The sequence below is a fragment of the Thrips palmi genome, unplaced genomic scaffold, assembly GCF_012932325.1.
Source record: "Thrips palmi isolate BJ-2018 unplaced genomic scaffold, TpBJ-2018v1 HiC_scaffold_19, whole genome shotgun sequence".
NCBI classification, from domain to species: Eukaryota; Metazoa; Arthropoda; class Insecta; order Thysanoptera; family Thripidae; genus Thrips; species Thrips palmi.
The window spans coordinates 8,162,670-8,188,845 of record NW_023144628.1 but is presented as its reverse complement, the minus strand read 5'-3'; the positions used below and the strand labels follow the sequence as shown (position 1 = coordinate 8,188,845).

General features: G+C 47.9%; 5 protein-coding genes across 8 annotated transcripts in view; 2 read left to right on the top strand and 3 right to left on the bottom strand.

Moving 5' to 3' along the window:
- The window catches only part of LOC117646466 (plexin-B), a 188,299-nt gene extending 182,042 nt beyond the window's left edge, over nucleotides 1-6,257 (top strand). Inside the window, exons 12-20 of one of the 3 annotated variants that reach the window (XM_034387414.1) lie at nucleotides 43-463; nucleotides 737-799; nucleotides 1,532-1,674; nucleotides 1,777-1,910; nucleotides 1,999-2,407; nucleotides 2,489-2,642; nucleotides 2,730-3,285; nucleotides 3,371-3,740; nucleotides 5,372-6,257. In XM_034387414.1, coding sequence (XP_034243305.1) covers nucleotides 43-463; nucleotides 737-799; nucleotides 1,532-1,674; nucleotides 1,777-1,910; nucleotides 1,999-2,407; nucleotides 2,489-2,642; nucleotides 2,730-3,285; nucleotides 3,371-3,740; nucleotides 5,372-5,479 — 2,358 coding nt within the window. In that variant the 3' untranslated portion in view covers nucleotides 5,480-6,257. Of the gene's footprint in view, nucleotides 1-42; nucleotides 464-736; nucleotides 800-1,531; nucleotides 1,675-1,776; nucleotides 1,911-1,998; nucleotides 2,408-2,488; nucleotides 2,643-2,729; nucleotides 3,286-3,370; nucleotides 4,892-5,371 lie in introns of those variants that run through there. The other 2 variants (XM_034387416.1, XM_034387413.1) reach the window with 2 other exon arrangements.
- On the bottom strand, nucleotides 6,249-7,429 carry LOC117646470 (transmembrane protein 17-like). Its single transcript, XM_034387421.1, has 4 exons — nucleotides 7,011-7,429; nucleotides 6,829-6,932; nucleotides 6,624-6,737; nucleotides 6,249-6,545 (listed from the first exon to the last, which is right to left on the bottom strand). The coding sequence occupies exons 1-4, from the start codon at nucleotides 7,075-7,077 to the stop codon at nucleotides 6,291-6,293; spliced, it is 540 nt and encodes a 179-aa protein (XP_034243312.1). The 5' UTR covers nucleotides 7,078-7,429; the 3' UTR covers nucleotides 6,249-6,290.
- Nucleotides 7,430-7,915: 486 nt separating this feature from the next.
- On the bottom strand, nucleotides 7,916-9,970 carry LOC117646468 (60S ribosomal protein L23a). The gene is made up of 5 exons (XM_034387419.1): nucleotides 9,814-9,970; nucleotides 8,958-9,310; nucleotides 8,357-8,484; nucleotides 8,111-8,287; nucleotides 7,916-8,037 (listed from the first exon to the last, which is right to left on the bottom strand). The coding sequence occupies exons 1-5, from the start codon at nucleotides 9,848-9,850 to the stop codon at nucleotides 7,953-7,955; spliced, it is 780 nt and encodes a 259-aa protein (XP_034243310.1). The 5' UTR covers nucleotides 9,851-9,970; the 3' UTR covers nucleotides 7,916-7,952.
- A 180-nt stretch (nucleotides 9,971-10,150) lies between these two features.
- LOC117646469 (programmed cell death protein 10) lies at nucleotides 10,151-12,128 on the top strand. The gene is made up of 5 exons (XM_034387420.1): nucleotides 10,151-10,291; nucleotides 10,537-10,714; nucleotides 10,797-10,929; nucleotides 11,006-11,170; nucleotides 11,351-12,128. Exons 1-5 carry the CDS (start codon nucleotides 10,151-10,153, stop codon nucleotides 11,433-11,435), a joined length of 702 nt encoding a protein of 233 aa, XP_034243311.1. The 3' UTR covers nucleotides 11,436-12,128.
- Nucleotides 11,734-26,176, bottom strand: part of LOC117646467 (ras-related protein Rab-37) — a 39,538-nt gene continuing 25,095 nt past the window's right edge. For both annotated transcript variants that reach the window (XM_034387418.1, XM_034387417.1), the window contains 4 exons: nucleotides 26,050-26,160; nucleotides 21,468-21,606; nucleotides 14,525-14,676; nucleotides 11,734-14,278 (listed from right to left, as the gene is read on the bottom strand). In XM_034387418.1, coding sequence (XP_034243309.1) covers nucleotides 14,565-14,676; nucleotides 21,468-21,606; nucleotides 26,050-26,160 — 362 coding nt within the window. In that variant the 3' untranslated portion in view covers nucleotides 11,734-14,278; nucleotides 14,525-14,564. The remainder of the gene's footprint in view (nucleotides 14,279-14,524; nucleotides 14,677-21,467; nucleotides 21,607-26,049; nucleotides 26,161-26,176) is intronic.

Sequence of the window (26,176 nt, the reverse complement as noted above, 5' to 3'; positions counted from 1 at the left end):
AAACTCATTCAATAACTAATTTCTTTTGTTTCTGTGGTATAGGGAGAAAATTTAAACTATGCATCAGATGAGTCTGATGTCAATGTTACCATTGGTACTCGACAATGCAATGTTACCTCCCTGGCTCAAACCCAATTGGTGTGCTCCCCTCCTGACACTCAACCATCTGGGACAGACGAAACTGGAGCCAGAACAGACAGTGGTTTGCCCTTAGTTGTCGTTCGAGTGGGAAGGTCATTGCGATTTCCTATTGGCTCCCTCCGATATGAAGTGATAAAGCCATATGCATTCCCACCAGAAGCTATAGCAGGCATTGCAGCTGGAACATTCTTCCTTGTTGTACTCTTTGCCATTGTGCTTGTGGTGTACCGTAGGAAATCAACTCAGGCTGAAAGAGAATACAAACGGATCCAAATCCAAATGGACACCCTTGAAAGCAATGTGCGGTCTGAATGTAAACAAGGTAAGCTCAAATATTTTTTTTTTTGTTATTTTCACTTTGTATTTTTTATTTTAACTTGACTTGATTTGGTTGGGGTTTCTTGGGTTTGGTATTTTTATTTTAATGGGTTGTATAACTTAATTTATGTTTATCATTTGTTAACTCAACTAGGCTTGCTGATATCTAAGTTAACAGCTAATTTTTATTATGTACAACTTTGGTAAAAATACCTGATAGGAACTTTTAAAATCTTTGCTAAAATGTGCCCTTGCCCCTTAAATTTTGTTCTTTCAGCATTTGTCCAGATGTGTACTTGGGACCCCCGTCGCAATGGCAGTTCAAACCTCAGCCCACATGGTATTGCACTTGGATATCACAGCGCGTGTTGCATTTTGCATTATGTGGCTTTAATGCAGTTCATATGTGTGTTACATCCAAAAGTGGAACTCCTCTCTTTAATTTGCCTCTTGGATAACCAAATTCAATTTTCTTAAATAATAGAACAATCTTGCATACCATATATAGCCGCATATAGCTCTTGTCCTCAGAGAGAGTGAGAGATTTGTCTCCTTTTTGTGAAAGCCAATAGTGAGCTCAATAGTCCTCTCTGTCGCTGTCTCTAACCATTAACAACAGCTTCATGTTGGATGTTCAATTGCATATCAGTTGCTCCATGGTTGCTCATTTTTCTGTGCTTTGTCATGTGCTGTGCGCTGTTCTGTCATTGCGCTGATGTTGCTGGGTGGTGCCAACTAATTGAGTTCTTTCCGTTCAAACTCATAATAGCAATTGCATGTAATCGCATAGTAAGATTTACTTGTAACTGTTTGCCTCCTAAAAAAAGATAAAAGAAGAAAAAAAGAGCTTGACTGTCATTATTATAATAAAAATTTTGTTTGTCTTCTATGTACGAGCCAACGCGCTTTTTGATAACTTAAATAGCTAAAAGCAAACAAACAATCGGAAACAGGGACTCCTTTGTATTAGCAATTATTTTCTCTAGGGTGTATGTGCCATTTCCTAGTAGGAAGTGGGGTTTTCATAATAATGACAGACTGTTTCTTTAAATAGAACTTTTCTTTCTTACAGCATTTGCAGAGCTGCAGACAGACATGACTGATCTTACAGCAGATCTGGTCTCTTCTGGTATTCCCATGCTAGATCATACAAATTACATCCTCAAAGTCTTCTTTCCTGGTGTTATTGATCATCCAATTTTAAATGAGCCAAAGGTATGTTCTCTACAGAAATAAATTTTAAAAAAGAATTTTTAAAACATCTTTACAGTTTACATGTGCTTATTAATCTCATCCAATTTTTAATATTCATTCCAGGTCCGAATTAATGGTCCACGGAATAACTATGATGCAGCAATGCTACAATTTGAACAACTTATTGGCAATAAATGTTTTATCTTAACTTTTATTGAGACTTTGGAGGCCCAGAAAAGTTTCAATATTCGGGACAAGTTAGTTTTCTTTCATTACATTGTTACAATCTCTACAACTTACTTATTAATGATTTACTAACAAATGTTTCTGCCATTTTATTTTCAGAGTTAATGTGGCTTCTCTTCTCATGGTTGTTCTTATGAACAAAATGGAATACGCTACTGATGTTTTGCGGTCTTTATTGTTACGTCTCATTGAAAAATCTGTGGGAACTAAGCACCCTCAGCTCATGTTGCGTCGCACAGAATCAGTTGTTGAGAAAATGCTGACGAATTGGATGGCTTTATGTATGTATGGCTACCTGAAGGACTGTGCTGGCTCCTCTCTTTTCCTCCTATACAAAGCCATCAAGCACCAAATTGAAAAGGGACCAGTTGACACTGTGATACATGATGCAAGATATTCACTTTCTGAAGAACGTTTGCTGCGTGAACAAATTGACCATGGCACTGTCATAATTCATCTTGTTCAGGAGGATCCACACTATGAAAAAATACCTTACCAAACATATCAGGTAGGTCTTGATTTCATATTTGTTTGAGCCATTTGCAAATGTGACTTTATGGTAATATTCTTTTGTGACTTTTGTTTGCAGACACTTCATATTGTCCAAGATGAGGTGGATGATAAAATTCAATGTAGGGTATTGGACTGTGATACAATCAGCCAAGTAAAGTCAAAAATTTTAGATGCTTTGTATAAAAATACACCATTTTCATTGCGGCCATCCATTCATGAAGTGGATCTTGGTAAGTTCATTTCCTGAAACATAGAGAACTGATATCTTTACTAAACTCATTTTTCAAATGTATATAAATGTATTTATCTATTCACAGAATGGCGTCATGGAAGAGGAGGACATCTCACTCTTCAAGATGAAGATCTATCCACTCAGTCAATTGGTGGTTGGAAAAAGTTAAACACTTTGGCTCATTATGGAGTCAAGTCATCTGCCATCATGTCATTGATTCCCAGGCAGAATGAAAGCTTCAACAATGCTAATTGCAAACAAGCTTGTCATAACTGCACAGGATATTTTGGCAATTCACTATCACCCATAATTCCCTGTGATTTGGAGCAAGGAGCCAATACTAAAGTCTTCCATCTTGTAAAACCAGTAGATGATTCTCACTATCTTAGCAATTCTAAAACTGGTACAGTTGACCGCGACAGAGAGCGGACACACAAAGCAATACCAGAGATCTTTTTAACTCGTTTACTGTCTACAAAAGGAACCATTCAGAAGTTTGTTGATGATTTCCTAACAACAATATTGACAGCAAATGAAATGTTACCTCCTGCTGTAAAATGGCTGTTTGATCTTCTTGATGAAGCAGCTAGAAAACACAACATCAGTGATCCTGAAGTTGTTCATGCATGGAAATCAAATAGGTAATTTAATTTTCCATTGATTTAGAATGTTGTTGGGAAACCTAGCAAGGCATCCATATAACTGGTTTCTGCTTCATTTTTTCAGCCTTCCTTTGAGATTTTGGGTCAATTTCATCAAGAATCCGGATTTCATCTTTGACATAAACAAAACTCCAACGGTGGATTCATGTTTGTCTGTGATAGCACAAACATTTATGGATGCTTGTTCAACGAGTGAACACCGGCTAGGAAAAGATTCACCATCCAACAAGCTCCTTTTTGCCAAGGATATTCCAAATTATCGACAAATGGTGTCAAGGTTCTACAGTGAGGTAGCTGAGCTCCCTCAAATAACAGACCAAGAGATGAGCACGGCAATGCAGCAACTCTCTGCCACAGTTTCTCAAGCAAGTCAGTTTGACACAGTGTCAGCACTCAAGGAGCTGTACATCTATGTCACCAAATACAGCGACCAGGTGAGTGCAGCGATGGAGGCCCATTCTAGGGCACATGCCCATGCTCACTCACAAGCTACGTATGCCTTGTTGCATCAGTACCCCCATTCAACTCTTGCATCTACTTCCTCTGCTTATATGTCTCAATCCAATAACTCCCATCCTACTATGTATGCTCCTTCAACGTCGTATGGTCGTTCCCAAAATGCTTCATGTCATCCTGTACTTGAAAATGACGTTTTGTCTCATTGTGACTGTCCTTGTGGAGCTAGTGATTTCAGATTTCAAAACCAGTTTGATTAGTAGTAGAAGTTGCCATCTAAGTCAAATGAATTTTGTATAAAGTATGTAAATTGAATGATGGAAACATCAAAAACGACTGAGAATTAGTTTTAGGTGACCTGCCTTGTCATTAAATGTGTTAATAGTGTGGCATATGTAGATACAGTAGCAAGTATGTGTAATTTAGATTGCTTACCAATCTGTAGTTAGAATTTATTTTGTTGCCATGCTTTCTTGGGGTAACTTAATAATAGTAAATAAAGTTACCACAGCTCCTAATTTGCTGGAAGAAAAAGTTGTGTAAGTTAAAATTTGGACTGGTGTAAGATAATCCTGTCATATATGCCTCAATCAGACAAGTTAATTTGATGCCTCATCCTATCAACCAAATGTCTAGTTTAGTAAGTCTCTTTAAATGAGGTTGCCTTAAGCTTCTTTTTTAGGAATGCAGTTAAAAATCCATATGTTGAAGATCACGAAAACTTTGAGGGGGTAGATGGCTGCGATTTATCAATGAAACCGAAATTTGTAGTAACTTATTTTGTTAGGAATGCCCTTCACCCAGGACTTACTTTGCATCACAGTAGTAGTAATTGACCATAAATTGTGTGGACAATTTCTTTTGCTATTGGTGTGCTATGTTACTTTTGCTTTGCGTAGTGCATGGCTGGAAAACAGCATGATAAACTGTTGTTATAAATTGCAAATTTTATTGCTGTAATGTTTTGTAGAATTTATAAATGCAAAAATTTATTTATAAATACTGTTGTATTTTGTATCTATTTTGTAAAATTTGTAAATCTTTGTTGTTACTGTAAAGCAGTTGCTTATAAAGCTGTGCTCAAATGGTACTGCTACACCTAATAAATTTTTTTTAATTAATGAAAGACCTTTAGCTCTATTACTTTGATTATGCTTCTGCCTTGCTTACCCGTGGTCCAAGACTTTTAACCAGGAATGGGAAGGGGATGACACGTTCATTCAACACAAATGTGCCTTCTAGCAGCTGCTAAACTTTTCCAAACAGGAACTCAAGAGACAATTGATTGTTCCCTTCTCAGTCCTGCCTAGAACACCAAATAATTAGAAAACAACTGCTTAAGCTTTGCTTATCCACAACAACACTTACACATTGTATCGTGAACCTTCACAAGAAACAAAGAGTGCATCTGTCCAAGTATGTATTATAGAATTGTAAAGCACGCTGCACAATATTTATTTGCTGCTTGAATCCACTTCACTGTTAGTTATCTGATAGATTGTTGTGTTTTCCTTCCTAGTGTTCATTCAGAAATAATGGCAAAACAATTTTTTTATTAGTCATGATTAATAAATGTGTAACTGTCTTTTTTCTCATCTCCTGTTCACAGATCCTGGACTCACTAGACATGGATCCCTACTGCAAGAAACTTCATCTGGCCCACAAGCTGGAAAATGTTTCGTGTACTCTGGAAGGAGAAGAAACATCTACCTGCTGACAACGGATGTCACCTGACCTCCTGCTAGCTAACCACTACTAAAAGATTGTGGTGGTTGTCTAGCAGAGCATGCTGTGATCACTGCGAAAACTCACAGCTCTTAAACTTAGCTCCCAACAAAGGTTTTATAGATAGCACTTTCCCACAAATAGTACCAGTAATGTAAACATTTTTTCCTTCTCAAAAGTGTTACAGTCTCAAACCATTATTAATATAATCTGACAAACCCAGTAGCTGTAAGATTGACTGTGATAATTGCTATATCTCATCAGAACATTGTCACATTACATTATTATGTGTGTGCACTCATAGGGAGCTAGTTTAGGATAGGTCAGGTGACAATACTGATTTAGGGGACAATACCAAACAACTATAGATTGTATTACGACTATTATTTTTGTTTGCTATGCCTAATTATGGATCAAAGGTTGAAAAAGGAAACAACTTTTATGTCCAAAAATATGTTAAATATGTGAAATTTCCAAGATTTAAGTCATCTGCAGCAATGAAAATACTGCATCTATAATGTAAATAGAATATTTTATCTCTGTAAAATTTTATACAAAATATTCTAGATATTCTATTGTGGAAAGACATGTTAAGAACTTCTTGAATAAGCTGTGAGAAAGTCCATAGTTTTTATTACTGGATTCTGTAAATATGTAAGATGTGAAAGATAAATGTTAAATAAGAGTGTGATAATTATTACAGATATTGATTTTGTATACTTGATGTTCAAGGATAGAAAATTAAATCTGAAGTTGTTTCTTTGCCTTAATTTAAATTTATTGTAAGTCATACCCTTAGCTCCTCATTTCATTGAAGTATCTTCTAGGGTGGATTTATTTTGAATCTGTGCCAGGTGATACCTCCGAGCTTGATGTAGAGCAGATTTTCGCAATGCGAAAAAGCCACTTCCTAGCTGTGTTAGAAGGAGCACCAACATAACGATTTCTACTGCAGTTTCTGCTGGCAAAGGCCATAAGGGAGGACTGAACAGTAGCAATAAGTGAAGAGGCAACTGCAGAACAATGGATAGAACCCAGAAGCCTGCCAATTCTGGAACCTGGAAACAAAAGGGAAACGGCTTAGTACAAAACAACAACAAAACAATTAGTGGCTACCTTAATAAAAGAGACTTTACCTTTTCAGACAGGTTTCCCAGATACCCCAAGTAAAGACGAACACACTCGATAATGATCAAGCACACTAAAATTAATATTAAGATAAATTTGTAGATGGTTGAAAGGTATTCATACTAGGGACAGAAAATAAAGGTTGCTATTAAACAATCTTAAATGACTCCAGAAAAAATTAACTGCACTTCATGAGAAAAAAAAAACTCTTACCTTAAAACTCAGCATTGTAAGAGTCGTAGCGATCCAAAAAGGGAAAAATATCACATTGAAGTAAAGGCTCATTTGCAATGGAAGACATGATGTTATTTCATGACCTAGGGGGGAAAACACTAAGTTTATTACTGAAAAATGTCAGGCAGATTTAACAGAAGTACATGACAGAGGGCTATTACCTAGACTGATAAAGTCTCGATGTTCACGGTTGTGATGAAGGCTCAACCCACGTGAAACTTTTTCCATTATCGTTGGGGTGAAATAATGAAATTCAAATGCTTTCAACGCATCTTTCGAATCACTTCAAACAAAAGTAAACAAAGTGACAGTACAAGTACAACGGTATCAAACTAGTCTCGCAGCAGGCTGCTATATAGCACATTTGCTGCAGTGGAGGCAGGATACGAGATCAACTGCCGATTAAGAAGCATCTACCCCATCGGGGAAGAATTGGAGGCAATTCAAGTACAATCAAAAGTACTTTTATTTGTTGTTTTATGTTGGACAAAAAGCCAGCAGGGATATCGGCTTCCTCTCAATGCTCAAACGAGCTATACTCTCTCACAAAACACCTCAGAGGAGACTAGCGGGTGGTTGCTATGGCAACGAGCCCCTCCCCCACCACCACCCCAGAGGAGCTCCCAGACCGGCCGCAGCGAGAGAAACAAACGTCAGAATCGTCGCAATGCCGGAAGGAATAAATAAATAAGATGCACACCTAGTTCACGCAAAGACCCGGGGACGGCGTTGGAATCAACCGTCACCCAGTTTAACATGGACTGTGTACCTGGCAGCAGGTTCTGAACAGGGATCAGAGCGTGCTAACATTTGACTTTTGCAATTAACGTTATTTATGTATGCCTGAACTACCCTAACTCACGATCAGACCACACTCTAAGCGTTTTCTAAGACGTTGTGCTGGCATTAAAATTCTTCCTAAATTTCAGGTGTTTGTGTAGTGTGTTCACTGGAGATGCTACCCAGATCAACCTAAAAATACTGGGCTCAATGAATGATCTTAAAGATAGCAATGAGGTGATAATTCTGAAACGCCATGGGCAGCAGGTGGAACAAAAATCACAGATGGATTTTAAAGATATTTAATAAAGAAGGAGATACATTTAGATAATGCCAATCTTGTTGGCCGAATCCAGAGCATCAAAATCTCTCGTAAGTCTCACGTACGCCTTCTTCTTGCCGTCAGGCCTGGAACCAGACAAATTGTTTCAGTAAAATTGAAAAACATTAAATAATTGACAAGCAGTGAGAAAACACGCACCTGACGAGTGTGTTAACCTTAGCAACATCAATATCATACAGCTTCTTGACAGCTGCCTTGATATGGTGCTTGTTTGCTCTAAGGTGAACAAGGAAGACTAAGGTGTTATTATCTTCGATCTTCTTCATTGCTGCTTCAGTGGTGAGGGGGTACTTGATTATATTGAAGGCATCCATCCTACAAGAAAATAAAAATTAAGCATTCCACTAAGCGTTGGTGACAACTGAACAATCAAGGCACACAAACCTGTTTCTCCTGGGCACGGATTTGCGGGGATATTTGGGGTTACGGGGAGCCTTGAAGGTCTTGGGGCGGTTGAAGTGAACTGAAGTCCTAACCTTGCGGACACGAGTGCCGAAGGGTCCCTTGATGACCTGTAAACATAAGTGAACAATTTAGAATTTGATACCTTCAATCAAGGGTCTCCAGTCAAAGTATTGTAAAAAGTTGCTTTAGATCAGGAAACAATTATCTATTCATTAGATATCAGTGAAACTTCCACTTGTTTAAGGACATCATGTTAAAGCAACTTAGAGACAACGCAGTGATCTAAAATATTCTGTAACTTCAGGTCAGGAACAGTTATCAGTTCATGAGGGAATCAGTGAAACTTCCACTTGTTAAAATGCATCATACTGAAGTCACTAGAAGCAACAATTGATGTGTTACATTGAAGCAATGCACTTGGAAAATCATTTATAAAATATGACTGAACACCTTACATCAGGATAATAATAGTTTCACATATTATCAATAAAACTTCCACTGATTAAAAGACATCATTGTAAAGTGACATGAGTGAAATAGTCTTAAAACATAAACACGCAAATTTAAAAAAATAACGCACCTTCTTCTGGACCTTGCGGGCCTTGTCGAGGGCAGCCTTGGCAGCCTTGACAGCGCCTCCCTTCTGGCCCTTGGGCACAACCTTGGTGGGCTTGGCGCCAGCCTTGCCCTTGGTGGCGGTCTTGGCAGCTCCCTTCACTGCGCCCTTCGCTCCCTTGGCAGCCTTGGCAGCCTTGGCAGCGACTTTGAGTCCCTTGGCTGCCTTGGCGGCAGCGGCCTTCTTGTCGGCCGCCTTGGGCTTGGGCTTGCCATCCTTGTCAGCGGGCTTGGCAGCAGGCTTAGCGGGCTTGGCAGCTCCAGCAGTGGCAGCGGCCGCAGGCTTCTTCTCCTTCTTGGCCTCTGGCTTGGCAGCGCCTGAAACATTGACAACAAACAATTAGAACCGGTAACACGCGCACGACGGAACGAGCGGTTGTTGCCAGGAATGGGCGAGTATTCTAAAATGAAACAGCGGGTCGCGTCAACTGACGTCCAACGAAGGAATGACCACACGAGCCGTGTACATAACGCGGCCAAGGCGGCCATGTCGGACGGACAACAACAAGAGAGGTTATGTTCGAAAGGAATGCATAGCCTAGAAGGGCGACTCGACTACCCTACTTCCTTACATCAGTTACAAAGGCAAATAGGAATTTTGCGCACACAGGACTGCTAACGCCCACTGTTTTAGAGCATCCTGACAGTTTTGAGAACAGTTTGGTGTCGACCATGTGGCCATTACAAACCCATTCACACCCGCACTAGGCAAACTTTCCGATTGGGATCCAATTTTCGATGCGAATATAACGCGAAATTAAGTACACACGACAAATTGTGATCGACCCAACGCTAAATTCACCCCTTTCATTAATATTTACCAGCTTTGTCGCCCGGCTTGGTCTGTTTCGGTGGCATCTTGGTACGAAAGAAGAACAGGAAATTGCCGGAAAGGAAACGTGGTGAGAGGCTGAGGTGCGTTCACGCTTCTTCACTGTCGGCGCGGAGCCTCGCAACCGACCATCGGTCATTTTTAGTGTGGGTTGTCGCCGCTTGTGGCGCTTTAAGCGCAACGCCCCCCTCCCCCTCCCCTCCCTCCCCACTTCAGCTTAGATTGTGTTGTGGATCAGCCCAGAAGACACAAACATTATATATCTCTGACCTAAGTGGTGCAAACTTTTTGGCTCATGCGTTTTCGTCTAGTTTGAAGATTTCTTGATGGTTCACGAGCTCAAAGCCGGAGCCGCGCACGGGAAGCGTGGAGAAAATAACAGAAAAACCTCGAATATGACAATGGGGGAGGAGTCGCCCGTGTCGTCTCTCGTACTTCCAGTTTTAATACGTCCCATTCTGTCCAAGGTTTGTATAGATATTGTGTGCCTACCCTACAGTACTTTTCTTTTTAAGTACTTGTCTGTCTTCATCTTTTATTTGGGAGCCGTCGGTTGGGACAGAAGTCAGACGACTAACCCTGTTTTTTTCCCCTAGTCTATGGTATTTTGTCAAAGATTTATGGCTGCTCTCCTGTAGTTCCCAACGTAGTGTTGATGATCTCCGTTTCGTTTTGTTACTATTTTCTACTGTTTCTTTTTTTTTTTACCTAGCTTGAACGACGCGATGTTGCTGCCTCCCAAACTCTACGAGCTGCCCTCTCAAAAGCTGAAATGGCACATCCAGGATTCACTTATGATTTGGTCCTTGGAATAATGCAACGGGGAGAGTTTAGTGTCAATTTAAATGAAACAGTGTTACGTCTCCAAGGAGCAGCCACTGATGCTGATAGTAAGTAATGGTGTCAAAAACCATTTTTCTGTATTGGCCATTGGCCTTCCGAGATTAATTTGTTATCTGATTCATTTTACAGTGGTAGAGTACCGACTTAATCGTTCAGAAGATGCATTCCAAGAACTCAATAAAAAATCAGCTGCGTTGAAGAAGATTTTGTGCCGAATCCCTGATGAAATAACAGATCGTCAGACCTTCTTGGAAACCATAAAGTATGTTAAATTACCTCTTGCATTCAATCAATTATTTGTGAGAGTCGTCACTGTGAATTGTCACTCTGATTTCCAGGGAAATTGCAAGCGCCATAAAAAAACTTCTAGATGCTGTGAATGAAGTGACTGGATTCATTCCAGGATCTGAAGGAAAGCAACAGTTGGAGCAGCGCAAGCGGGACTTTGTTAGATATTCTAAACGCTTCTCTAACACACTAAAGGAGTTCTTCAGAGAAGGAGAGTGAGTAATTTTTGTTTCTTTGTTAGTGCATTAGGGTTGCCACGCACCTGGAAAACCGGGAAAAATCTTGAATTGTCAGGGAAATTTTTAAAATCCCAAAAGCGTGGTAACTCTGGTGCACGCATCATGATTTTATTATTATTATTACCCTTGACTAATAATATTTTCCATTGTTTTCAGACCAAATGCTGTATTTGTGAGTTCTCTGTACCTTATTCATCAGACAAACAAGATTGTTGTTTGCGTAAAGAATAAATGTGAATAAATGTGTGATGGTCAGGTAACTTCAACTGCATGTTTACTGCAAGGAAAGCAAAACCAAAGGGAAGTAGTGTTGTCTTACATTTAGTTCCCAAGATTTTGGTACATTATCTAGTTTAAAAAGCATTATATTTTACTGACATATTTACATTATTGAACATATTGTTATTGTATTGTTAATTTGAACAATTGTTCCTTTTGTTTGCTGTACTTTAACTAGCTGCTTCTAATTTGATACATAGAGAAAAATTATTTTACATATTGTTAGTGAAGTTGAGAACTGTTGCCTACTCCTCTAGGAGCCCCTGTGTATGTGTCATCCTATTCTATCCACACGCAGGGTATTTTTTTAGGTTCGTTGTATTTTGGATGAAATTTTGTGAATTAATGTTTCAGTACAGGACAGACAAAAGGTTTTCTTGCACTCCCACTTTCCCAACCTGAATGGTGTAGTTTGTAGAATAACAGTTCTTTGCTCTTCAATTGACAAATAGCATCATTCAATAATGTGGTTTAAAGGTATTATATTGAAGGTATTTTTCTTATCGTTTAACAATTGTGAATGTGGTTTATTTACTTTTCTGAGCATTTAGGAGACATTTTCATGCTTACCTGCTGAGCAGTGCTTCTGTTAAGCAGCAATGTTCATTGAAAGTGTAATTGTCTTGACAAGAATTAAATATATTATGGTTGATTATTTGCGAAATCGATTATTTTCTCCTGTACGCAACATAAAAAAATCTTACGTGAAGGGACAGGGAAGACGAGCAATCTTACTGGGTTTGAGAGGAAAATGATATCATGTTTGAGAGTCTTCGGATGGAAAAAAGACAATTATTTTTGCTTCACTAAATTGTTTTTTTTTATTATTATTTATTTTTTAGATGCTTAAATACAGGAAGCTCCAGGAAGTTGGCAACAGCCTTCAAACACGTGTCAATAAACAAAACATTGAGTGTCAGTAAATATCTGCTTGAATTATTGAGAACACAGATACTACTAGCATTGAGAAAGAGTATTTGAAAATACATAAATTCAAGCTTATGTGGTACACATAACATGCTCTTTTTCCCTTAATTTTCAAAGCTATTGGAGTCTGCTTCTACATATAAATATTAACAAAATGTTGTGTTAAGGAAGTTAGCTTTTTTTATGTAAGACCTGTTTGCATTTGGGCCTAGGAGGATACAAATTACCAACACTGAGGGATATGCATGCATTTGTTCGAGTGCTGTAAATCGCTATATTCTTTACACGACCAAAGTGTTCCTGGACTGCGATAACTGCAGAGCACTTGAGAACACTTAATCTAAGACAGATTACACAGTACAGATTTGATGCCTCTTCTGTCATCAGTCCACAAACAGATATGCACCAATTATGTTATTTTAATGATGACAGCTATGCAGCTCAAACTTTTGGTTCTTTCACACACAAGAACGCAAAGATATTTACACTTCTTTTTCACTGACAAGTTATTTAAAATACTCTTAACTACACAACAGAGGTTCTAAGATTGAAAAACAACTAGGTCCATCAAACAGAAAATTAAAAATTAACACTCAATCTAAAAACTTACAGCTTAGGTAGGGTTTTTCTATGTCCTACTTTAACTCCTCCAGAATTTTTTTGATTTGACCCGATCAGTTGATCCCATTTTTACTCAGGCTCAGCAAGGCCCTCTATCACGGAAATCACACAATATCAGCAACGGAAATAAATGCCTAGGATATATGCATTAATAGCAACATCTCTTCGGATAAAAGAAAATAAATTATAAATGGTCAAAAGCCTTACCTCAGGACAATGTAAAAAACAGTTTGGAGAAGTGCAAGTTTTGGTTTCTATTTCAAAAGCTATCTGATTATCTAACCCAAATGCTTTCATTTATCATTCAAGGAAATAAGTGAATTTTACAAGGGAAGACCAACTAGGTAAACATGAATACATTAACTTTTAAGTCAACTTAATGGTTGTAAGGAAATTCTGTAAAATACTTAGCGAGTAAAACACATTAGCAGTTTCATCCAAATTGACAATGACACAACATGTAGTGTAAAACTACAAAAATACACAAGAATACGTTCACGCTCCAGAGTAGGTCTCTGTGAGTATCTTGGTACTAGAGCTGCTTGAACTCCGTGGGAAGCGAGCCCTCCAAAATAGTCAGAGCTGGTACAGTATGCCACACAACCCCGTACAACGAGAAGACATAAATGCATTAAACATCACAAACTAGAACAACAATAGCGTTAATGAGACTTAGATGTCTCTTTGTGCTACACCATATGCTTTCTTTCGAGGCAGATAATCTGGCAATGCACCTCAGCAGATTACGAAACACACCACCATAAAGTTAATTTCATCTCTCAGTTTTATGGTTTTCCATTGTGCTGCCGAAGGGCCACTGCAGTTTACCACGGTAGCCTCAATTAAACTTTTGGCAAAACACAACAACAAATGCAAAATAATTGGCACAAAAATAGACATCCTCAAACAAGATAATAAAAACGATCAATTAGAGATAAATAGCTCAGAAAGTCACAATCTTGCGACATTTTGTAATAACGGTAGTAGCCCTTGTTACACACATACACACGCGGTGTTCAAAGCAACCGTAGAATATTAAATCGAGTAAGCGTTCCACAAACTGTACAACTGAACGAACTGCATCGGCATCAACGCGAAGGCCATAGCCCGGTGCAGCGCCGTCATTGGCACACTGTCGAAAACGCTACGCCACCAATGGAAGCGATCGGACTCGTCTACTGCACACATCGCTCCATGGGGCTGGGTAGGTTCCCCGTCCGTAGATTTCTCTTGGAAAGAGGGAAAAGGCCTTTCCGTCTGAAAACAAAAGGACAAGCAGACCAACAATTTTATCATCAGCAATATACGACAGGAAAAATAAAAATCGTTTCATTTTGAAAATATCTCAGACTTTGAAGGCTTAGGGGTGGGGCGATCCCGCCGCCCCCACCCCTCGCTGTCTCTCTCGCACCCCTTGGGCACACCCCACGAGTGCGAGAGAGACAGAACGAGAGTACGGGCAGCGGAATCGCTCGAAAGGCAATTATTCAGATTGGCATTCACCTCGGCCGTCCGGCGGTCCTGGTCCTTCCCTTCAGGTCCTTCAGGTGGAGCAGGGCGGGCAGCTGGGCCGCTGGGCCTGGTGCTCCCGCACGAAGTCCCGCACGTTGAAGCGGTTGTCGTCCGGGTTGCCGCTCTTGCGGGACTTGAGCTCCCTGGAAGCATGAAGCACAGGACAGTAAGGCAAAGCAAAATTTTTAAAAAATATATACATAAACGATGAGCTGCCGAGCTGCCGCCTACAGTGTAGCGGACAGCGCGCGGTCACCAGTCCCGCGACATTCCGCAGAACGGCGAGGAATGGTGTAGTGTGTGTGTGTGTGTGAAGGGGGCAGGCGGAAGTGTGAGGGAAGCGCCGAGGGGCACGGGGGAAGAGGGTGGGAAGGAGGGGTGACGGTGAGGCACAGTGACAGTTCATTTCATTCATTCCATACATGTCTCATCCCATTCCCAACTAACTTGCTTCGCGCTCGCGATTCTGTTGTATTCCGAGGCGTGGCGTGGCGAGGCGAGGCGAGGCGGTCCGTGTCCGCCGCACACTTCCGTTCGCGAACGCGGTGCGGCCGTTTCCGAAGAAGCCTTTCGTCACTCTGCGTCTCTCTCACTCCCAGTGCGGAACGCCCCGTGAGTGCGACAGAGACAGAGCGACGAGACGATTCTCCGGAATGGAGCGGCTGGCACGCCTGGCCTTTGAAAAGCGTCGATATGGATCACGCCGGTGAAATAAAAAAGTAGGGGCGCGGTACTCCGGCACTCCGGCCTGCCCCGCCTGCAGACTGAGAGTCGCTCTGTCTCTCTCGCACTCATGGCGCGTCCCGTCTAGGTGCGAGAGAGACAGAGCGACGACTCTCGGAATCGGTCTGTGACCGCCACGCACAGCGAGACGCGGGGCGCGCGGCCCGAGAGAGAGAAGAGTGCCGAACGCAACGGCTCGGATCTCGTTCCGCACCGCTGCACGTGAAAGGAAAATTTCGTCGCGGAAATTGAGACGAAACACGGCGACACAGCGCCGCGCGGGTAGAGAGAGAGGGGGGGGGGAGTGGGGGAAGGTCAGAGCAGACGACAAGACACCGTCAGGCACGTGGGGCGGAGCCGGAAGACGCACGCGCGCATACACTGCATACACGCACGCGCGACCCCCCGGCGGATGGACAGTCGTGACAATCCCCCCATGTGCGCGTTACTATGTGTGTGAGTGAGTGAGTGAGTGTGTGTGAGAGAGAGAGAGAGAGAGAGAGAGAGAGAGAGAGAGAGAGAGAGAGAGAGAGAGAGAGAGAGAGAGAGAGAGAGAGTGGCGCGGCTCCTCTAGTGTCACGACAGGACGCGTCCGATCCAAACCCTGCCGTGCGGGATCATCAAGGACCAAAGGATCAAGGTACAACGCCTGGACTGCCGGCAGGGCGGCAGGACTCGCAGCCCTCGTTGCCGCGTCGCCGCCAAAGCAGGCGAGCAGCGAGGCAGCGAAAGCGCCCCTCTTGTAATTATCCGGTCCTGCAGACTGATTACGAAAGTGGTTTCCGTCGCTCTGTCTCCCTCGCACTCATAGGGCGTCCCGCGTGGGTGCGAGAGAGACGGGAAACGACTCTCGGCATGGGTCTGCTGGCGGCCTGGCGTCCTGGCCTGCCCGGCGGCACCGGGCGGCGCCGTGGGGGAAGGGGACGGATGAGGTTCAATCATAATGGGGGCTGCGATCCGATTACCCGCAGACTGACTCCGAGAGTCTCCCCGTCTCTCTCGCTCTCGTGGGGCGTGCCGTGTGGGTGCGAGGGAGGCAGCGCGACGAAAGCGACTCTCGGAATCAGTCTACAGTGGCGATGCGAGCGGCTCCAAAGGGAAGTGTTCGGGCCGCCATCTTCGGCGCGACGATATCCATCGGCCGGACGGCGGGAAAAAAAATAAAACAACGACGGAAGGGAAACGAGACAACAGGAAAACACGGCGGCGAACGTGGCAGGGAAGTGGGGCGGTAAAACGAAGTCGCCATGGCGGCGGGGCAAGGCCAGGCACGGCCAGGCACGGCGTGGAATGAGAACTCGCAGGACTGCTGCACAGTGGGCCAGAAGACCGGCCCACTGTGCGAGGCCGCGCCAGCCACGCCAGGGTCGGGGTAAAATAGCATTCCGCGAATCATTACCAGCGTTCCAGCCATCCGCCCCACTCCAGCCTGTCCCCCACTAACTAGCTCGCTCCAGTCAGATATTGAACAGCGACGCGGTCGACGTCAAATCCAACGTCCTTTTCAAATTGAATTCCACGCCGGAATGGTATCATCGACGTCGGTGGAAATTCGTCACCGTAAATCGAAGCATCGACGAGACTGGATTCGGTGACGATTCCGGATGCCCGGCTTCTTGTGGTTCCTGTCTCTCTCACACTCACAGGCCGTCATGCGAGGGTGAGAGAGAGAGAGAGAGAGAGAGAGAGAGAGAGAGAGAGAGAGAGAGAGAGAGAGAGAGAGAGAGAGAGAGAGAGAGAGAGAGAGAGAGAGAGAGAGAGAGAGAGAGTCACAAAGCGACGCGTCGATGCGAGCGCAGCCCCTGGCGCAGACTGATCCCTAGAGCGGTGACGTTGCCGCGACTGTGATGTGCTCGGGGCACGGCCGGGCACGGCGCACGTCCTGTCTGTACAGTGCAGGGCCGGACGGTCATATCCGCGCCCCGCCATGCTGCGCCGGGGGCGGACAATTAGCGTGTGCAGGCGGGCAGACGAGCCCGGCGCACAGTGGGCCGCAGGCGCAGGCGGCTGAAACTCTAGACGCGTTTTGAGCTCCAGCGTCGCTGAACAGGACTCGAACCGAACGTGTGACCCCAGCAATGGATTCCTCGTCCGGAGAGCAATCCAATGGTGGGGTCACACGTTCGGTTCGAGTCCCATTTAGCGACTCTGGAGCTCAAAACGCGTCTAGAGTTTTGGCCGCCTCCACCCGTCTTCTGGCCCACTGTGTGGCAGACAGCCAGGCGTCCAGCCAGCCGGAGCGCCTGCGAAACACGGGGCGGGCAGTCCCGCCACGCGCCTCTGTGGAGCGGGTGGCCTGCCCTGGCGATCACAGGCGCTCTGCCAGCCGCCTTGCCGGCAGCGCGCTTGGTCCGGTTCTTTGTCTCTGTCTGTCTGTCTGTCTGTCTGTCTGTCTGCCTGTCTGTCTGTTTGTCTGTCTGTCTATCTGACCCTCACAGTGTGTCCCCCTAAGATTGACAGGCTGCTGCAGGAGCTGCAGGCCACACGCCGCGTGCCTAAAGAAACGCAATCCTGGAATGGAATTTTGGATGTGTCGCTTCCCTATTCATAACGCTTGTAACACTTCCCGTTTACGAGGTTTACGAGATGCGGACTCGTAAAATCTGGAACAGCGCGTCCGCGCGGCCCTGGAAAGGTTCTGGAAGGGTTCTAGAAGGGTTCTGGAAGGGTTCTGGAAGGGTTCTGGAAGGGTTCTAGAAGGGTTCTGGAAGGGTTCTGGAAGGGTTCTGGAAGGGTTCTAGAAGGGTTCTGGAAAGGTTCTGGAAGGGTTCTGGAAGGGTTCTGGAAGGGTTCTGGAAGGGTTCTGGAAGGGTTCTGGAAGGGTTCTAGAAGGGTTCTGGAAGGGTTCTGGAAGGGTTCTAGAAGGGTTCTGGAAGGGTTCTAGAAGGGTTCTGGAAGGGTTCTAGAAGGCGTCTCCGCCCTTTTTGTCCTTCCTCGGGGCCGTGGCGAGGCGAGGCACCGCGATAGTGCGCAGAGTGTCTGTCTGTCTGTCTGTCCGTCTGTCTGTCCGTCTGTCTGCCCGTCTGTCTGTGAGTCCGCGAGCAGTGCGTTGCAGTGCAGCGAAGGCACCCGGGGACACCTCCAAAAAGCAGTCACAACGGGTCGGTTCAGTCAAAGATCGCAGTAACATCTCTCTCTCCCTCTCTAAAAAAAACAACAACAAAAGAAAGAAAACCAGCAGCAACAACCGTGGCAACTGGAGGAGCAGAGGCAGGGAAATGACAGAGAGTTGGCAAACGACGCGCCTCGCGCTGCGTTCTTCATTAATTTAACGCGACGGAAACGATAACGCTTCAGAGCGCCCCGAACGCTCCACAGACACACAGCACACTGCAGCGCAGAGCGACCTGCCGAGCGGGACAACGGCAAAAACAACAACAAGTAGGAAAAACAACAACAACAACAACAACAACAACAAGAGAAGACGCGCGTCGCGCAGCCCCCGACCGACTGTGTGTTTGTTTTGTTGCGCTGCTCAGCGCGGAAAGGACGTGGCTCTCGTGATTTTCAACGCGGCGCGCCACTGGAAAAGCGTGCAAAGGTCGGACCGAGGGGGAGGGGGGAGGGGGCTCGCGCCGGGCCAGATTAGCGAATTCCTTTGCGGTCCGCTGGGACGCTCGGCAAATGGGAGCTGAGGGACGACGGCTGGGGGAAAGTGAGAACACAGCAACGTTGCACAGTGGGCCAGAAGACCGGTGGAGGCGGCCAGAACTCTAGACGCGTTTTGAGCTCCAGAGTCGCTAAATGGGGCTCGAACCGAACGTGTGACCCCACCAATGGATTGCTCTCCGAAAGAGGAATCCATAGGTGGGGTCGTACGTTCGTTTCGAGGCCTGTTTAGTGGCTCTGGAGCTCAAAACGCGTCTAGAGTCTTGGCCGCCTCCACCCGTCTTCTGGCCCACTGTGCGTTGTAGTATTCCGTATTCCGTCGTCAGCTGCTTGCTCCGCTTGCCTCGCTCGCTTGCCTGATTCTTTTTTTTTTTTTTTGATGGCTTGCGAGAAAGCAGCCAGGCTTGCGTCGTCGTCGCGGAGGCAGGGATTAATTTAATGTACGGATTACGCGCGAGCCTCTTGAAACCGAGCCGTCCGGGGGCGGTGCTGGCGGTGGTGGCGACCCACTTTCCAAAACTGTAAGTTAGTTCGCGTGTTTTAAACTTTTTTTCAAATACTGTGATATTGTTTACCCAGGTGGGATCCACGAAATAAAATAAAAAGCTGTGTGTGAAAATGCGTAAAAAATCATTGTAACTGTACTAAAAAATGCCCCCCGCGACGTTAAAAAAAATAGAACTCGTTTTGTGAGTGAGCTGTACAGTTGAAGTACAGTAAAACACAGGTAGAAACAACGTCACCCGCAGGATAAATTTTCATACACGCACATTCATAAAATAAAAGGAGAGAGTACGACGAAGGCTGGAGTCTTTTCTAGAGGGAGATGTGCCCCGGGCGGCGAGCCGCGGCGCGCCCTGTCCGGTCATGGACAGCGTGCTTGGCTTGGCTCAGCCAGACTCGGTGCCTGAGCTCCAGCACGGCTCCAGCACGGCTCCAGCACGGCTCCAGCGCCAAGGGCCATGGGCGCCACGGGGCGCCCTGGGGGCCTAACACGCTCGTAGCGAGTAATGAGAGGGAACGCCCCGCCCCGCCCCGCCACGGGCGTGGCGTGCTGGGGAAAATGCCAATCACGTGATCCTCAGATGAGCGCAGCCAATGCGCGTGGCACTGCCCCCCTTTCCGGCCCAGCACCGCGTCTGGAGGCTGCAGACTGATTCCGAGATTCGTTTTCGTCGCTCTGTCTCTCTCGCACCTAAACGGGGTGGCCGTGAGTGCGAGAGAGACAGATCGACGAGCACGATTCCCGGAATCAGACTCCTGGAACTGGATTGCTTGCTCTGGAGAGAACTGTTGCGCGACACAGCAAAACCGTTGTTTTCAATGCCGAAAATCGGCAAGCCTGGCCCCAAAATGCTCCTCAGCTTGCCAAAAATGGCTGGACTAAACAGAACTGGACCTGAATCCCCACGCATACGTTCGTCCAGGCCAGCCATGCGAGTGGGCGGGGGCGGGGCGGTCCCGCCTCGCATCCATTCTGCTGGCTTTTCACAGGCGAATAAGCGTTGGCGAACAAACTGGGTGACTCTTGGGGGGGGGGGGACCACGTGGCTCTGTGCTCTGTCACGGCCAAACAGTGGCGTGGCAGGACTGAAAAGGGGGTGAAAGGGAGAGGACTCCGTCGCCGCTTGTGTGCGGTGTGGCACAGTGGCCCAGAAGACCGGTGGAGGTGTCCAAAATTATAGACGCGTTTCGAGCTCCACAGTCACTAAATGGGACCCGAACCCGACGTGTTACCCCACCAATGGATTCCTCGGGCGGAGACCCCTTCATTGGTGGGGTCATACGTTCGGTTCGAGTCCTGTTGAGCGACTCTGGAGCTCAAAACGCGTCTAGAATTTTGACCGCCTCCACCGGTCTCTGGCCCACTGTGCGAGGGTCGGGATGAGTTTCACCCCTGGAGTCCAGTGACTGGGCGGTAAAACCCCACAGGGCACACAGACGGGCAGGCAGACAGGCAGACAGACACACAGACGGGCAGGCAGACAGGCAGACAGACACACAGACGGGCAGACAGACAGGCGGACGGACACACGTGGTCACTCAGCCCCGCAGAGGTGAAGGCCTAGCCTGAAGCCCGGGAAACCGAAGGCCAGAAATATTACGAGAGAAATCATGCCCGGTCCAGCGGGCGGTCTCTGGAGCACGCTCGTGCGCGAACCAACGAGCTGGTCAAACGTTTTACCGCCCGAGGATAATAATAAAATAAATACTAAAAGGGGGGAGGGGAGAGCTGGCGCGAGCGGGTGAACATTGAAGGAAACGACTTGGTAATATTGTTTTGATGGCTACCTGCTGTTGGGGCGCCTCGAGCCCGGAGGGCCGCCGCCCCTCCACCGACCCTCTGCACAGTGAGCCAGAAGACCGGCGCTGTCGGACAAAACTTAAGACGCGTTTTGAGCTCCAGAGTCGCTAAACAGGACTCGAACCGAACGTGTGACCCCACCAATGGATTCCTCGTTCCGAGAGCAATCCATTGATGGGGTCACACGTTCGGTTCGAGTCTCATTTAGCGACTCTTGAGGTGGAAACCCGTCTGGGATTTTGACCGCCTCCACCGGTCTTCTGACCCACTGTGCCACTTGACAGTGTGGCAACTCACCTGGCCACGGCCATGAAGGCCACCTCCACGTTGAGCCCCGTCTTGGCGCTCGTCTCCATGAAGGCCACGCTGTACTCGCGGGCCAGCCGCTCGCCGTCCTCGCGCCGCACCACGCGCTCCGAGCAGTCCGCCTTGTTCCCTGCAACACCACACACAGCTAAAGCACGCTCACCAAAAACAATTCAAAAATTTGTTTTGTTTTGCCGCGCCACGGGGCGGACATCGCATATTGATCACGGCCGAATTCCTCCCGGATTGGTCGGCCGCCTCCGAAGTGCTCTGTCTCTCTCGCGCTCGCTCGGCCCCAGCAGAGCGAGGGAGACAGAGCACCGCCCGGAAGCGAGCCGCTGGAACGACTCATGAAATCGTGATTCCAGGAAACAAATCGGCAAGACGATGAGGCGAACAAACAGGCCAGACGGATGTATTCAGACTGCCGGCGGGGCCCGATAGGCCGGAGACGGAGAGGCCGGATGGGTTGGAAAGATGGATCAGGAGGAAGACCAAGGGACGGGGGTACTCTTTTATCATCGGTCCTTGCGGAGCGCCCGTGTGTGTGTTTGTCTGTGTGTGTCTGTGTGTCTGTGTGTGTGCGTGCGGGCTGAAGCCGCGAACGGCAGGCCTTGCAGTGCAGCAGCGAAGTGACTCGTCGTTCTGCCCGTCCTCGTTACTCGTTACTCCCCGGGACTCCCTGAGACTCCGCGCAGGAGGGCATCATTTAAATTTAACTCTGGCGAGGCCAGACCGGCGTGCCAGACGGTGCCAGAAAGAGGAGGCGGCGTCGCCTGCAGACTGATTCCGAGAGTCGTCCCGTCTCTCTCGCACTCGTGGGGCGTTCCGCATGGGTGCGAGAGAGGCAGAGCGACGGACGAAAGCGACTCTCGGAGTCAGGCTGCTGCCCGGCCCATGAGAGCCTGGGGCGACTTTCCAGGAGGTGGAACGCCAGGGGGGAGGTGAGGTGAGAGGAGCGGAGCGGAGCGGAGGGGAGGGGAGGGGAGGGGAGGGGAAGGGACTCTAGGAAGGGTTAGGCGGGGATTCGGAATCTGAAGGGGAGCGGCCAGGATCAAGAGTAACTTGAAGAAGGAGTGTAAGAGGAGAAAAGGGGGGGATCGGCGATGTGTTCCACTGCCGAGGATTTCAAGGAACAGCCCACGTCACGCTCGGCTCCAGGAAGATTGCGCGAGATTCGTTATAAAACGAACACAGACCTCAGTTGTCAGCGTGGCGTGTTGCGGACGCGTTACAATGATTTTTCGTGGCAGTTGCCTCACAGTGTAGCGCACGGGGACGCCGCCACACACACTGTGCTGCCCCTGGCCTCTGCCCTGGAAGGGCAGGGAAGCCTGGAAATCGGATGACTCTTGGCAGTAAACACGATCAGACAAAGAAAGGCGACAAAGGTTTGGAGGAATGGAGACAGCCCGGCCTCTCCCGGCCCCGCCTCGGCCCCGCTAGGCCTCGCCGAATAAGCCGATTGGGCGCCCTACACTGGAGAGGCTTCCAGGGCCGGAGCCTCCAGACAGGCCTCGAAGGGGCCTCCAGCGAGCCTCCAGCCAGGCCTCCAGGCGCCTCCAGCCAGCCTCCAGCTAGCCTCCAGCTAGCCTCCAGCTAGCCTAGCCTCCAGCTAGCCTAGCCTCCAGCTAGCCTCCAGCCAGCCTCCAGCCAGCCTCCAGCCAGCCTCCAGCTAGCCTCCAGCTAGCCTCCAGCTAGCCTCCAGCCAGCCTCCAGCCAGACCTCGTCCTCCGAGCCTCAGCCAGCGGGTCCCCAGCAACTTGTTGAGGTCAAGTGCCACAGCCCCCTCCTCGCCTTATTAAAAGCACTGAACAGCCGGCCGGCCAGAGCAAGCGGTTTTTTCTCCCTGCTTTCGGGGAGCTACTTCTCCCTCCTTTTACTACGGCTCTGTCCACACTCAATGTCATAAACCGATCCGGGGCCCAGCCCGAGGTACCGGCACTGTAGCGGCGCGACTACACAGAGCGGCGCTCCTTTTGCCTTTTTTCCCTGGGCTCGATTCTGGCCGTTATTTTTAACCTCGCGTTTTCCCAGAGCCCTTCGCCCATCCCCGGAGAACCATTCCAGGCCCCTCTTCCTGGATCACGTAATTATGGACCTTGCGTAACCTTTCCGAGCCTCCTAACATATTCAATAGCAGCCCCTCCCCTTTTTTCGACCTCAGAGGCAAATCAGTCCCGCAGTTTTGGCGAGCGGGACCTTGCAAATTTACATGTAAACCCGAGTGTAAACCCGTGACGCGTCACTGTCCGAAAAGATGGAATCGATTAAGAGGACGACCTTCTGCTCCTCTCCTCGCCAGAGGCGACTAGGTGACACAGGCTGAATGTATACTTTATTTTTAGGTTGATGTCTGTTTTTTATTGGAAAAAGGGCGCAGGGGGCTGGGAGAGGAAAGTGCAGAAAAACAAGTCTGGTCAACAATTTGCCTGGACGACCGTCAGCACCTGCCGACTACGGAACTGGAACTTCTGTACTTTTTTCCGTACCCGTTTACATGAGTTCACGTGGAGCAGAAAGCCGTGTTCGTCCTGTACTCTTCTGTATATTTCCCGTAAAAAAAAGTACGGATTCCTTTTTTTTTTACAGTGGAGGTGGAATTGTCCCTTTGTGACGCGGGCGGCGCGTCCGGCCGGGCCGCGGAAAGCACCTTATTGGATGAGTCCCCAAACAAGCACGGAAACACGGAGCGGGACGCCCTTTCGTCTTGCCAGTTTTTCACTCCGCCACGCCACGGCACGCCACGCCACGCCACGCCACGCCGTGCCACGCCACGCTCGCAGCCAGCAGACTTACTCGGCTCACGTTTCAGCCTCAGCCCGTGCTTATGCCTGCCTGGCTGGCTGGCTGGCTGGCTGGCTGCCCCCCGACTAATGCCTCTCATTTACCAACTTACAGCAGTCCGGAAGGCGCGCGCCCTGCTTCCTCAAGAAAATCCCAGCTGATAAATCAAACGACTTTCATAGCGCTATGGGGGATTTTTTGTGTGCTTTTTTTTCAAACCTTTTTTTGTGATGTATATTTTTTTCTAATGCTTCCCCTGGGCCGCTAAATTAAAAACGACGCGGGCTGACTGGACAGGAGAGACGTTACTAAAGGGCCGGGGGGGAAAATATGAGGAGGGTCGCCCGTCCCGGCCCAGACGTCACGTGACGTCACATGACGTCACCGCCATGTATATTGGCCTATCGCGGAGAAGCCATTCGGGTCCCTCTGGCCGCTACTCCGCCAGCCAGATGGCCTGCGCCGCCGCCCGTCTCTCTCGCACTCGTGGGGCGTCCCGGAGGCGTGCGAGAGAGACAGCGCCGTTCTGGATCGGCCCGCTGGAGTCGCTCACATTTCCAGCCGCTATGGCTTCGCCAGTGGGCTGGTTCCGAGAAGTCGTTTCTTGGCTCTTTCTCCGTCTCACACACGGCGAGTCCCGTAAGGGAGAGAGAGAGAGGGAGAGAGAGACAGAGACAGAGAGAGAGAGTCTTCGGAACGGCTCGGGTCGGGGCGGCGCGGCCGCGAGGCTGTCGCGCCTGTTCGGCCGTTCTCCGACTCCGCGGAGACGCACAACAAGTGGCGGGTCTGGAGCGCGCTGGAGCGTTATTGGAACAGGCTGCGGAGACACTGGCAGCCTGGCAGCCTGCCCACAGTGGGCCAGAAGACCGGCAGTGGTTGAAATACCGGGCGCGTTTTGAGCTCCAGAGTCGCTAAATGGGACTCGAACCGAACGTGTGACCCCACCAATGGATTGCTCTCCGAACGAGGAATCCATTGGTAGGGTCACACGTTCGGTTCAAGTCCTGTTTAGCGACTCTGGAGCTCATAACGCGTCTGTAGTTTTGGCCGCCGGCGCCGGTCTTCTGGCCCACTGTGCTGTACAAGGAAATCCGCGAAACGCAAAACGGGCGTAACGTGAGGAGATCGCTGCCGCACAGGTCCAACCGCTTTGATTTCAAAGGGATGCGGTGACGAAAAAAAAACACGTGTGCCCCCCAGTGAAATGAAACACTCCAGCAAACACGCCAAGTGACACGGAGCGGCCGGAGAGTCTGTCTCCCTCGCACCCCAACGTGACGCCGCATCAGTGTGACAGAGACAGAGCGACGAACCGACCCTCTCGGAATCGGTCTGCTTGCCGGCTGGGCGGCCCAGGCTGGACCGTTCGATCAGGCGGGCCTACACCGCAACGCCCAGGACCAGGAGGGATGGAGAAAAAAAAAGGACAGGGAGAACGAATACTCCTGGATAATGAGGTTGGAAAGAGAGGGGGAGAGGGGTGTGGGTGTGGTCACACGGGAAAGTTAGTTTCTCATACTTGTTGGATAGAAATACGGGAGGGGGGGGGGCCGAGCACGGCCGGCCGATGACGAACCATCCCCCTCCTCCCCTGCGGTCTTTTGTGTCCTTGATTGGAGATATTTTCAGAATTTTAATCGAGAATCGCTAAAGCCATGGGCCGGCAGGCCTCGGTCGCCGTCGCCGTCCCAGCCACACGCAGCCTGCGCTGGTCTTCTGGCTCACTGTGCAAAATTACGTCGGAGTGAACGGCGTTTTCACATTTGGGGAAGCAAAAGACACTCACCCAAGAGCATGATGACCACGTCGTCCTGCGCGTACTCCCGGATCTCGCCCAGCCACGCGCGGATGTTGTCGAAGCTGGTCTTGTTGGTGACGTCGTACAGGAGCAGCAGCGCTGCGAACGGGGAGAG

Coding starts and splice junctions, on each gene's coding strand:
- LOC117646468 (XM_034387419.1), bottom strand. CDS start 9,850: ATGCCACCGAAACAGACCAAGCCGGGCGACAAAGCTG. Junction 9,311..9,813: donor CAAGCCGGGCGACAAAGCTG/GTAAATATTAAT, acceptor TCAATGTTTCAG/GCGCTGCCAAGCCAGAGGCC. Junction 8,485..8,957: donor CCCGCAAGGTCCAGAAGAAG/GTGCGTTATTTT, acceptor TTATGTTTACAG/GTCATCAAGGGACCCTTCGG.
- LOC117646469 (XM_034387420.1), top strand. CDS start 10,151: ATGGTTCACGAGCTCAAAGCCGGAGCCGCGCACGGGAAGCGTGGAGAA. Junction 10,930..11,005: donor ACCTTCTTGGAAACCATAAA/GTATGTTAAATT, acceptor TCTGATTTCCAG/GGAAATTGCAAGCGCCATAA. Junction 11,171..11,350: donor GAGTTCTTCAGAGAAGGAGA/GTGAGTAATTTT, acceptor CATTGTTTTCAG/ACCAAATGCTGTATTTGTGA.
- LOC117646470 (XM_034387421.1), bottom strand. CDS start 7,077: ATGGAAAAAGTTTCACGTGGGTTGAGCCTTCATCACAACCGTGAACAT. Junction 6,738..6,828: donor TTACAATGCTGAGTTTTAAG/GTAAGAGTTTTT, acceptor TTCTGTCCCTAG/TATGAATACCTTTCAACCAT. Junction 6,546..6,623: donor TGGGAAACCTGTCTGAAAAG/GTAAAGTCTCTT, acceptor TTTTGTTTCCAG/GTTCCAGAATTGGCAGGCTT.